Source organism: Vigna umbellata, chromosome 4, assembly GCF_029865625.1.
Source record: "Vigna umbellata cultivar VRB3 chromosome 4, Vumbellata_1.0, whole genome shotgun sequence".
Lineage (NCBI taxonomy): Eukaryota > Viridiplantae > Streptophyta > Magnoliopsida > Fabales > Fabaceae > Vigna > Vigna umbellata.
Genome location: NC_142168.1, coordinates 15763999 through 15777517, shown reverse-complemented (window position 1 = coordinate 15777517; position 13519 = coordinate 15763999). Strand labels below are relative to the sequence as shown.

At 35.8% G+C, this 13519-nt stretch overlaps 1 protein-coding gene and 1 pseudogene across 1 annotated transcript; one reads left to right on the top strand and one right to left on the bottom strand.

Annotated features, from left to right (window-relative positions):
- Nucleotides 1-2079: 2079 nt before the first annotated feature.
- Nucleotides 2080-7437, top strand: LOC124848195 (uncharacterized). Its single transcript, XM_047325838.2, has 5 exons — nucleotides 2080-2490; nucleotides 2900-5210; nucleotides 5315-5674; nucleotides 5785-6705; nucleotides 6821-7437. The coding sequence occupies exons 1-5, from the start codon at nucleotides 2377-2379 to the stop codon at nucleotides 7048-7050; spliced, it is 3936 nt and encodes a 1311-aa protein (XP_047181794.2). The 5' UTR covers nucleotides 2080-2376; the 3' UTR covers nucleotides 7051-7437.
- A 4960-nt stretch (nucleotides 7438-12397) lies between these two features.
- On the bottom strand, nucleotides 12398-13519 carry LOC148199340 (uncharacterized; annotated as a pseudogene).

Sequence of the window (13519 nt, the reverse complement as noted above, 5' to 3'; positions counted from 1 at the left end):
TAATATTTTTCTTTTAATTACTTTTAATTATAATTAATGTGACACTTAGCAATGGTGTCCCACTTCTCAGATCAAATCTTTTTCTTCTTCCAAAAAGAGTGTTGCAGTTAATAATGGATAATCGGCAATGGCGTCTCACTTCTCCACCGAATATCTGTCCCACTTGCTCCCTCTCTCACTTCCCCTTCTGCCTCGCTCCGCCTCCCACACCCTATCACCACCCCCACCCCCCCAAACCCCTCTTTCTTACGCCTCCACCAACCTAAATTTCCAAATGGCTGCATTGCGATTTATCCATGGTTGTTCTGGTTTGGTTCTCTTGCTTTGCAGGTCTGAGGAGGCATGATGTTGATGCACGATGAGGATTCTCGCGGTGGGGATGGTTTCTACGTGATTAGGGTTCTGCAATTTGGGGCTCTTTTCGATTGGGGTTTTGGACGACGCTGTGGTTGTTGTTCTTGTGCGTCAATGGAGGTGATGTGATTTACTGTGGTTGCTGGATGACGCTGGTTGTGTTCTTGAGGGTGGTTGAGGTGTCGCTGTCGACGATCGATTCCGCTGTCGACGACCGGTGGAGAAGAGACCTTCGTTTTTTATTTCGACTATGTCGGAGACCTCTTTGATTATGACAGAAACAACGAGGCTTAATCTCATTTTCTACACTACGTGGACTCTTACTTTCTTTCGCGTGATAGAGACCAACCCCTCCATAGATTTCGCCTCAGATTGGACTCTACCTATGGTCATCCTGTAAGTATCCAAACATGGATTACGACTACAGTCAGTGGAAGCGTTCGACACCTCGACCTCCATTTCGATTTTGGTTGTGCAGAAAGAGGAGGTGGTGGAGAAGTAGAAGGGGTAGGTGGTGGAGAAGTAAAAGGAGTTGGTGGTGGCAGTGAATGAACAAGCGTTGGTGGAGGAGGGGAATTCTCCGGTACCAGCGGAGGAGATTTTTTCGGCGGAGATACAGTAGGTGGAGGAGAAGAGATTTCTAGGGGTGGTGGTAACATTGAGGGTGATGGTAAAGGCGATGAATGTAAAGGCTGCGATGGCGATTCCAAGGATGGCGGAGACTCTGCGTCGTCTGATGACTGCTGCAACGAGGACGGTGGCGGAGGCGAAGCCTTAATGAAATTCGAAATAGGCGAGCATAAGGTTAAAGTAAATAAAGGTTAAAGTTTAAAGGGTATTTTGCAATTAAAAAAGTTGTGGAAAGGTGCAGGGAGATTTAGTGATGTTAAAGTTTAAACAGTATTTTGTAATTAAAAAAGTTTTGGAGAGGTGCAGGGGGATTTAGTGGTGGTGAGGAAGCAACACCCCTAGAGAAAAGAGGGTTTGGGTCTGGCCAAAAAAAATACCAAATGCACTCCTAAATTCTATCTCTGCACTCATTCTCTGACACGTAAGCATAAATATATCTACAAAAAAGATCATCCATCTTTAACGCCGTTTGTTTCTATTTAAGGAAAGGAACAATTTTGATACAAAATTTAATAAATGAAAACCAAATTGACACTTTCTTAAAACCAATAACCAAATTAACACAAGCGAACAAAACTGGAGACAAAAATGACTATTAAGCCTTTGAATCAATTTAAATGTATCATCAATACAATAAAATGAATTGTAATTACTATATTAAAAATTAGCTATTAAATGAATAATTAAATAAAAACATACAATATATATAACCTTTCAAACTAGTTTATTTACGCTAAAACCCATACATCGAGTATGCCAACTCCACCTCACCTTAAAACTAAAAATATAATAAACCAAATCTGAGACATAGTTAAACACTACCATGTCACAATTTATTTAACTTTTAGAATAGACTAACACTACATTAAATAAAAATTCTTAAAAATATAATAACATGTTGCTCAAAGCAAAAGCAAAAGCCAAAGAATATAAATGAATAAATAAATACTATATAAAATAGAGAAGTTACCACCTACTACATCCACTTTTATCATCACGTGCAGGAGCATGTTCATTGGTAGTCCACGTGTAAAGCCACCGACCATGGATAGATTTTCGTAGCAAAAGCTTTAAATTCAAAACTGGATAAGGTTGCGATAACTGTAATTCAAACTTGAATTCAAATTTGAGCGCCAAAAATGAACGTGTACTACATAAATACTTCAATGGTGTCTTTTAAACTACCAACGGTTACTTTGCTCAATAGGAAATTGTACCAATGAAGTATATGCACTGAGTTACTAATACCAAAGAAGCAGGAAGCTCCTCATTTTGACTTCCAGAAACCAACCCAAGCTGTTAAATCGTTTACTTTTCCAAGCGATTTGGTTTGAATTTGCAAAAATTGGAGTTTGTTTTGGAATTTTTTGTTCAAAACTGAGAGTAATAGAGATGGATTTTCATGGCATGAAGAGGAAGAGACTGCAGGCTCTGTGCAAGAAACATGGCATTCCTGCAAATTTGAAGAGCTGCGAAATGGCAGACAGACTCTCCTTGCTTTTCAAGGTTCATATCATTCGACCCTTTTCTTCAAGTAGTAATTTTTTTAGTAACAAATAAAATTTCTTCAAATAATTTAATTTGAGAATAATCCCAAATATACTTAATTTTGTTAGGAAGAAATTATTGATTCAAAACCGTATAAGAAAATTTTCACACACTCTCTGTACTATACGAACAAAAGAGGTGTCTTTTATGTTATACATAGATATTAATACCCCTTTTAATTCTCTACCGACTTCAATTATTTGAATTGCAATCACTAATAAACTGAAGGAAATTACGACTAAATTTTATCCATTTTCTATTTTGTTTAGGAACATGGTGTTAGGGACTGGTTTTTAATTGTTTATTTCCTTATTGGGTTGGTTATTGAATTGTTGGTTTGTGGAATTTGGTTTTGTTTCGAACACAGGAAAAAGAAATGGAAAATCCTGTAGGTTCTGGTAATGCTAGAACTGAGAAAGACACCACACTTCATTGTGTTGGTGGCAAAAATGGGGAAGTGATTGATTTGGTGACTCCTAGCCCGGGTTCAAAGGAAAGGAGTGTTTTTTCTGCCAAGAATTTGAAAGGTTCAGAGATTGAAAGGTTGGAATTCGAAACAAATTTGTCCCCGGAAATAACAAGGGAAGACTTTGGAATTTGTGGGGTTGGGGAAGACATGCAAAACAGACTCAAGAACGAGCATGATAACAGTCAGGGAGGTTTACATTTAGCACCTGTAGCAGTTGCTTTAGTGGAATTCAACAACCAATTGTCGGAGGGAGAAGATGAGAAGTTGGGCGACAACAATAATCTTATTGGAGATATTTGTGAATATGAAAAGGGAAAAGCCGGAGCTGCAGAACAAGGCGTTCATAATAGCCTTCGAGGATCAAACATGAAAGATGTGAATGCTTTACATTCTTCTAAAGAGGAATCTGTCTCTTCAATGATGGTAGAAGATGAAGCTACAGAACAAGGCGACTGCATTAGCCCTCAAGGATCAAGAATGAAAGATGTGAAGGTTTTACATGTTTCTCAAGAGAAATCTGGTTACCCTGTGGTGGAAAAAGATGACGAAGTAGAACAAGGCGACCAGAGTAGCTCACCAGGATCAAACATGAAAGAGGTGAATGCTTTACATGCTTCTGTAGAAGAATCTGGCTCTCCTATGATGGAAGAAGATGAAGCTATAGATCAAGGCAACTGCATTAGCTGTCAAGGATCAAGCATGAAAGATGTGAAGATTTTTAAAGTTTCTCAAGAGGAATCTGGTTACCTTGTGATGGAAAAGGATGAAGCTGAAGAACAAGGAGACCACAATAGCGCTCCAGGATCGAACACGAAAGATGTAACTGTTTTACATGCTTCTGAAGAGGAATGTGGTTTCCCTATGGTGGAAGAAGATAATGCTTTAAAACAAGGTGACCTCAATAGCTCTCAAGGACCTAGCATGAAAGATGTAAATATTTTACTTCTTTCTCAGAAGGTATCTGACTATCCTATTGCGGAAGATGTAGCTGTAGAGCAAGGTGACAACAATAGCCCTCAAGGACCAAACATCAAAGATGTGAATATTTTACGTGTTTATCAAGAAGAATCTCTTTACCCTGTAGTGGAAGAAGATGTAGCTGTAGAACAAGGTGACCACAATAGCCCTAAGGGACCAAACATCAAAGATGTGAATATTTTACATGTTTATCAAGAAGAATCTCTTTACCCTGTAGTGAAAGAAGATGTAGCTGCAGAACAAGGTGACCACATTATCCCTCAGGGACCAAACATCAAAGATGTGAATATTTTACATGTTTATCAGGAAGAATCTGTTCACCCTGTGGTGGAAGAAGATGCAGCTGTAGAACAAGGTGACCACAATAGCCCTCAAGGACCAAACATCAAAGATGTGAATATTTTACATGTTTATCAGGAAGAATCTGTTTACCCTGCAGTGGAAGAGGATGCAGCTGTAGAACAAGGTGGCCACAATAGCCCTCAAGGACCAAACATCAAAGATGTGAATATTTTACATGTTTATCAAGAAGAATCTCTTTACCCTGTGGTGGAAGAAGATGCATCTGTAGAACAAGGTGACCACAATAGCCCTCAAGGACCAAACATCAAAGATGTGAATATTTTACATGTTTATCACGAAGAATCTCTTTACCCTGTGGTGGAAGAAGATGCAGCTGTAGAACAAGGTGATCACAATAGCCCTCAAGGACCAAACATCAAAGATGTGAATATTTTACATGTTTATCAGGAAGAATCTGTTTACCCAGCAGTGGAAGAAGATTTAGCTGTAGAACAAGGTGACCAAAAAATCTCTCAAGGGCCAAACATGAAAGAAGTGAATGTTTTACACGTTTTTCTGGAGGAATCTGGTTACCCTATGGTGGAAGAAGAGGAAGTTGTAGAACAAGGTGACCACAATAGCCTTCAAGGATCAAACCTAAAAGATGTTAGTGTTATGCATGTTTCCCAAGAGGACTTTGGTTTCCCTACGGTAGAAGAAGTGCAGAAAGCTGAAGGCAATATTTGTAATGGCAGTTTCTACGATCTCTTAAACACTGGATCAGAAGTTGAAGCCAAGAATACTGATGGAAAGATCAAATTATCTGCAGAAGATTCTGTAGAAGATGTTCCTTCTAGTTTGAATAAATCTTCAGTTGGCACACAAGATCAATTTCAGAGCACTTATCCAGAAAATGAAGTCATGTCTAGTGGTCTTAATATTCACCAAGGTATAGTGCAGTTTTTATTTTCAAATTTCTTCGTTATGTCTTTAAGTATAATTGGTTTCATAATGTTCTATGGCTGCCTTTCTGAACCATCTGACTTAATGTAGATACGTGTAAAGAGGAGTTGAAATCACCACAAAATACAGGTTCAATTGCAAATCCAGGGGAATGCTCTAGATTTTCTCCCCATAACCTTGAAGCCTCCTTAGTTGAGAGCTTTCAGTTTGAAACATATTCTGACCTGAGACCACTTGGAGATATAGGAAGTTGTAACATGAAAGAAAGCATGCAAAGTTACGAGATTGAGAAAGTTGAATACAAGACCAATGCGACTATTGAACAATTTACAGATGAGCTCCAATCTTCAACTTTTGAAGATTCGGATGGGACACCAGTTCAGTTCCTATCAAATGATGCATTAAGTGAAGTGAAGACAGATTTTAATGTTCATGAAATGGTTGTTGCAGGTACAGTGAACTGTTTTATTTTAAAGTTTATTTATAATGATGGTTCATCAAAATTTCTCCCTTGATTTTTAAGTAATGAATTTGTAATCTCTCTAACCGTGATGTTCTAGGCATTGTGTTTGAAAATGTTGATATGTCTGAAGCGAAGTTTGTATCTTCAAGAAAAATAAGTTTAAGCTCAGCTTCAGATAGAATGATTGGTTTTTCCCCCAAGCAGCTAAATAATTCAGAGACTAAAGTGTTGCAGTCCGAAACAAAACTTTTCCCGGAAACAGCAAGAATTGATGTTGGAATTGGTGATATGGAGAACATGCAGATGGATGTCAACAAGGAACTAGTTGATGAAGTTGGAGACTATTTATTGGAGGGAGAAATTGACAAGTCAGGTCTGATTGCTGATTCTGAGGAAGTTGATAATCGAATTTGCGATGTGGAAGAGAACATGCAAATAATTGTCAATGAAAAGCAAGTTGAAGAAAGTGAGCAAGTTATACGTGCAACACCTAGTCCAATGGTCTTGAACAACGTGGAAGTTGGAGAGCAGTTGTTGGAGGGAGAGATTGAGAAGTCATGTATGAATGCTGATTCAGAGGAATGCATAGGAATTTTGCCCAATAATCTTCTGCCTTCAGCAACAAAAGGCTTTGAGGATGAAACATATTTTGATGTAAGTGCACTTGGAGATGTTGTGGAAACTTTCAAAATGGAAGAAAGCATGCCAAGTGATCAGATGGAGAAAGAATTCAGTCAGAAAGTTCTGCATATGACAAATGATTCGGTGCAGGAAGAAATTACCAGGTTGATTAATAACTCTGATGATCATGAATGTGTTGGTGTGACTGGTCCAGAAGATGGCAAAAACCAACATAATATGAAGATGGACATGGAAAGCATTGAAAAATATTTGCTCTATGATTTCCACACTTTGGAAGATGCAAGTGGTCAAAATTTAGATGAGAATGCTCCAACTATGCCTCAGGAAGGTGAAATGAAGTTATGCACTTTTAACCATCAACAAATGTCTGCATCAGGTAAAGTATATAAGTTATGGTTAAAGCAATGCAATCAAGAGTTTCTTTACCTGTACAAATTAATTGTTTATATATAGGAATCATCTGTGATATTTTTGTAAACCTTTATTTGCAGGCACTTTCTGTGGAGATGAAATGGAAACACCACCAAATTGTACAAGTCGTAAGCTCCGTGAATCATTTATAAAGAAAGAGTTGAAGATTATGTCGAGTTTGCCTATGAAACGTGCAAGGGATATTCTTGGAGCTAGTGACATGAAAGAAAACATTAAAATTTCAAAGAAAACACCTTCAAGGAGTGCATTTCCTAAGAGGAAACCTCTACAACATCTTCAACAGAACTGAACTTCACAGCCCGTGAACTGTTGATTTCTGTAGCAGTTTAGTGAATGACAGTGTTTCAATAATGTGATGGTTACAAATTTTTCTCGATGACCAACATGTTTTAAAGTATATATGATGAGAAAAGACAATGCTACTTTATGGTAATTGTTGTGTCAAGTGTGTTTTCATGCTTATTCTGTTTCATGTAGCCCTTTATCTAACATGGCATTGAGATTGTTACATGGCACTAGTTGAAACGTGTCATATTGAGATGCATATGATATTTAACTTGTAACGCAGATTAGAACTGGCATGATCTTTCTCTAGGAAAAATCTCACATACTCAGACAATTTGTGGCTTAATTTTCATCATTTGGTTTGTATATTATGTTGTGTAGTTTCATTGAATTTGTGGCTTGATTTTCATCATTTGGTTTGTATATTAAGTTGATTTAGGCTATGGTTTATTACTCAGACAGTTTTTTACTTCTCTTTTTAGGATATTGTTATGCTTCTTTGGTTTTATGAGGTAATAACACATAATTTAATGACTTCTCTTTTTGGAAGCATGATCTTGAAGACTCTTAGAAATGTGAGAACCTCGCTGAAGAGGAGCAAAAACTAGTTTATTTTAGAAGATGATGCTCTTAAAATAAGCAGACTTTACAATGGTGTTCAAAATTTTCCAGTATACGAGTGTAAACATTTATGTCATTTTTTCTTGGAATGCTCTCTAACATTTATGTTGGCAAATATCTTATGAAATTTTTACAAGTGTGATATAACCACATTTTTTATTATATAATATATATATATATATATATATATATATATATATATATATATATATATATTAAATATTTGATATTAATTTGAGATAAAGAGAATTTATAATATATAAAAAAATACTTTTGGATGATATGGATAATCATGAGTTAAACTTAAAGTCATTTTTAATATATTATTCAACGATAAACTTATATATAGAATGGAAGTAGAGATAAGTTTATTTTGATATGATTTAGTATTTAGAAGAATTGATTAGTTAATTAAGCAAATAAAAACTCATACAAAATCTTTAAATATTTTTGTTGAATAACTTTTTAATATTTTAATGGCTTTCTCTTCTTTCAAATTAAATTTATGAACTTAAAATTATTTATCATCATTGAATTAAAATATCTCAGTTAAATTTTATTTAATTGACAATAATTACGCATTAAACAAATAATCTAGGAAAAGAATGATTTCTAACTTTGCAACACCGTAACCCAGCGGTTTATTACTTTACCAAACAAGCCTTATTTTGCATATCATTGTAAAGTTTCGAAGGCTTGATTGGTTATTTAATTTATTTTAATATGTAATTAAGTGTAGCTAACAGTGAAGAAAAAATATATTTTGATAATATATTTATGATTTAACGAGTAATTTAGTTTTTATATTTAATTTTTTTATTTTTATATTTGTTTTTTATTTAGTGAAGATTTTATTTTTGTAAAAAAAAATCAATTTGGCATTTTTGATTAAATTTGTACTAACACTTCTTTTACATTATTACGTTTTAAAATTTAAATTTGTTACATGTTAAAATCAGTATCATCTTTTATCTGAAATTCTTCAAATTTTGATATCTAACACTTTCAAAGAAAAAAATAACCCAAATTTTGATGTATGTATATTCATAATTTGACACCAAACACTAACATTAACTCAATTCTTTCAACACTCGAGTTTTCTTCCTGCATCTCCATATTATTAGTGAAATATCTTTAATATCCTTTATTATAAAAAGATTAAAAGTCATAATTTTCCAAGTCTCATCTCTTACGGGTCATGAATTTCTTTTATAGGAAAAGAAGCAAGGACCGTATCAGAGAATAGCATTAAATCTATCTTTTTAATCGTAATAAGTCATGGAAGAACAGCAGCATAAGCTTATGTGCACTGTGGAAGTTCATGAAGTGACGTATGTGTGTGAGCAAATGCATTATGGAAAGAGAAGAGAATAAACTCAGAAGTGAACAAGAAGAAATTAGAGGAAGAAAACAGTATAACCTTCTTTCATATTATTTGAATAATGAGATTGTACAATACAGAGAAAGTTTATATAAGAAGAGGGAAAAAACAGAAAGGGAAATAGAAAGGGGAAAAGAAAACAGAAAAAGAAACAGTGGTGCGGTACAGAGGAGCATTTAATGAGAAGCGGTGGCAGTGCTTTTAATAGTGTTCTGATAGCCCCTTTCAAGCTTGGCGTAGATGTTCAGAGTGTCAAGCTTGGAATTGATGGTATGGAAGATGGAAGGAGGAAGGATCTTCGTTAAGATATCAACAAGTTATAAAGTGGTATGGATGGGGAGAAGCTTGATAGTGCCTTGCTAGACTTTTTCGCGAATGAGGTGACAATCTATCTCGATATATTTGGTTCTTTCGTGGAAGACCAGGTCAGTAGCAATTTTGATTGCAGAGAGGTTGTCACAGAAGATGGTAGCAGGTTGAGAGAACGGAAGGCAAAAATCAGTGAGAAGATTGGTGAGCCATTGAACTTCACAGGCAGTTTAAGCAAGAGCATGATATTCAGCCTCGGAAAAGCTGCGCGACACAGTTGATTGCTTCTTGGATTTCCATGATATTGGGGAATTGCCCAAGTAAACAATGTATCCCGTGGTAGATTTGCGGGAGTTAGGGCAACCAGCCCAATCTGAATCACTATAAGCTTTTAAAGTGAGAATGTTAGTAGCTTTTAAAAAAATTCCCTGACTTGGTGTTTGTTTGATGTAACGCAGGATTCTGAAAGCATCTTGATGATGAAGCTTAGTTAGGGAAGCAATGTGCTGGCTTAAACGGTGGACCGCATATAGGTGATATCGGGACGAGTATTGGTGAGGTAGATAAGTCTCTCGATTAATCTTCTGAAGGCAGCAGGATCATCAAGAGGATCACCTTGAGAGGAAACTTTGGTAGAGAAGTTCATTGGTGTGCTGACAAGAGCACCATCAAGCATCTTTGTTTCGTTGAGAAGATCCAAAGCATACTTGCGCTGGGAGAGATGGATACCTTCACTGCTTCGTGCCACCGCAAAACCCAAAAAGTAAGACAAGTTACCAAGATTTTTAATTTTGAAACAATCATTAAGCATATTGGTAATGTGATTAATGTCATTGATGTAATTTCCTGTCAATATTATATCATCTACATAGACAAGCATGATAGCAATTTTATCATCATTGTGTTTGGTAGAGAGAATGATCATCTGATGTTTGTGTAAAATCGTGAGAGAGGAGAAAAGAAGATAATTTATCATATTATTGACGACTAACTTGTTTCAAACCGTAGAGGGATTTGTGGAGGAGGCAAGCTTGGCTAGGACCTATTGCAGTGACTCCTGGTGGTAATTGCATGTAGACTTCTTCATGCAAGTCTCCCTGTAAAAAGGCATTATTGACATCTAATTGCCTTAGATGCCAGTTTTTAGCAGAGGCAAGAGATAAGATAAGGCGCACACTAGTGAGTTTTACAACAGGGGAGAAAATGTCAAAGTAGTCAATGCCCTTCATTTGAGTGTACCCGAGGCGAGCTTTGAATCTATCTATTGTGCCATCAGCGTTGCATTTGGTCTTGTAAACCCATTTGCATCCTATAGCTTTTTTATTTGAGGGCAGAGTAGTGATGGTCCATGTATGATTTTGTTCCAATGCAGTGATTTCTTCTTACATGGTCGATTGTCAATGTTGGTATTGTATGGCTTCTTTGTAGTCTTGTGGATCAACAATGTTGTCTAGAGAAGAAAGAAAAGTTCTATATGCAGTAGATATTCTATCAAATGTTAGAACACGATCAATAGGATATTTAGTGTTAGTGTTGCTATAGGAAGAGATTTGAAAGTCTTTTAAATATGCAGGGGGTTTTCTTACTCTAGTGGACCACCATGGAGAATGAGTGTCATTCTCTATATTGTCTTCATCATTGTTTTCAGAATCAGAAGAATTGTTGGAAGTAAGAATTTCATAAGGATGATCATGATCATAAGATATTTGATTATTACTCAAAGGTAAAGGAACATGCAGATTATCAATAGTGGTAGAGTTTTTATCAGGAAAATCAGTTTCATAAAAAATAACATTTCTAGATATTTTAATATCATGCTTTTCAAGATCATAAGTTATGTAACCTTTGGTAGTAGGATGGATCCCAAGAAAGAGACTAGGCTTGGCACGGGGATCAAGTTTCTTCCTATTGCCTTGAAGGGTGCTCACATAGCATAGGCAACCAAACACTTTGAGTCTACTAATATCAAAATCTTTTTGATACAACCTGTCATAAGGAGAATTATTTTGCAGAAAAGGTGTAGGCATGATATTAATAAGGAGAGTAGCATAATTGATAGCATTAGTCCAAAACTGAACAGAAATGTTAGAATGCAAAATTAAAGCTCTAGTGACATTTAGAAGATGTTGATGTTTCCTTTCAGCTATACCATTTTGTTGGGATGTTTCATTACAAGATGTTTGATGAACTATGCCTTCAATCTTATAGTAATCATGCATAGTAAATTCATTGTCATTGTCAGACCTAATGGCCTTTATGGTAGTTTTAAAATTGATTTTTAACATATGAAATGAAATGAATGAGATGTTGGCGGGTTTCAGATTTAGTTTTCATCAAATGTACCCAAGTGTATCGAGTATGATCATCAATAATGGTTAGAAAATATCTATGAGAGTGTAAAGAAGAAATAGAGCATGGTCCCCAAATATCAACATGTATAACATCAAAACGATGTAAAGCATAAGAAGTACTGGAAGGAAAAGGGAGACATTTTTGTTTAGCAACATGACAGGCATTGTAGTTATCAGATCTAGAGTCAATACAGTGGTATTTTTTTTTAAGATATCTAAACTTCTATAAGACATATGATCCAAGAGATTGTGCCAAAGATTATTACATCCAACTTACATATTTGGTAAATATTTGCAGGGTTGATAGAGTGTTGTCTGATGTTGTTGTAGTCATGAAAGATGTATAAACCAGCGTGAGAATTAATTGAACCAATCTTCTTGTTTTTTTTTCATATCCTGAATAAAACAAATGGTATTAGTAAAGGTAAGGCATAAATGATTGTGTGCAACCAATTTAGATATAGAGTAAGATTATAACAAAAATCTGGAATGAAAAGGATGTCCTTTAGAATGATCTTGTCATAAATCTGAATAACTCCTTTATGAGTAGCTTTTGCTTGCATGTCATTTGGTAAATTGATAGTAATTGGGGTAATCTTTTCATAGGATTGTAAATGATTAAGAGAAGAAACAATGTGATCTGATGCGCTAGAATATAAAATCCAAGAGACACTACCTTTGTCTTTGTGTTAATTAAGACCAAAAATGGTTTTACCTGTAGTAGTGGAGGTAGAGACTATAGAACTAATTTGGTTAATGGATGCGGACCTTCATCATTGATGGGTTTGATAAGAGCCATTAAAGCTAGATATTTCTGTTGAGTTAGCCGAACTTCATGATCAGGAGCATCATCTTGACTCTTAGTTCTGGTTTCTTGATTTCTGGTCATGAAGCTTTTTCTATTGTGAAACTTGTGACTAGGGGGAAACCCATGTTTTTTTGTAGCAAACCTCAATGGTGTGGCCAGCTTTATCATAGTAAGAGCAAGCCTTTCGATTGGTATAATTCTTGTTGGCAGGGAAACCATTTTTCTTGAAACAAACAGACTCAGTGTGTCCATTTTTACCACAATATGAACATGAAACAAGATTAACAACAACCACACTTTTTGTTTCTAAAGCATTAAGAAAGTTGTTATTCATAACTTGTCTTTCTTACTACACAACATATGAAAAAAAATTTGGAAGAGAGGGCATGGGATCCATTAGAAGGACATGGGATTGAATGTTACCATATTGCTCATTCAACCCTCGAAGAAATTGTAGGACATGATCTTCATGCTTTCTTTGGGCAATAATCATAGTCATTATGCAAGAACATGATATTTCACACGAGAAAACCGGTTCAGGACGAAAATTCTCAAGTTCATCCCATATGATACGAAGCTTAGTGAAGAATTATGTGATGGTGCTATCTCCTTGACGCAAGCAAGCTTCTTCATTTTGCAATGCAGAGATCCGTGGAAGATCCCCCTGGAAAAATATGGATTTGAGGTCATCCCATATGGCTTAAGCATTGTCTATCCAAAGAATGTTGTGTCGTATGTTAGGTGAAACAGAGTGGACAAATTAGGAGACCACCATATTGTTGCACCTCTTCCAAGCATTGTGAGTGACGTCCTCCTTGTGCGGTTCATTAGCAGTTCCGTCAACAAATTAGACCTTGTTCTTGACACTTAAGGTAGTAAACATGGATTTGCTCCAAGCATGGTAATTATTTGATTCAAGGAGTGGAGACACAAGAGAAATGGATGGGCTTTTACCAGGATGAAGATACAGAAAACTAGAAGAGTTGTTATAATCTTCTACCAT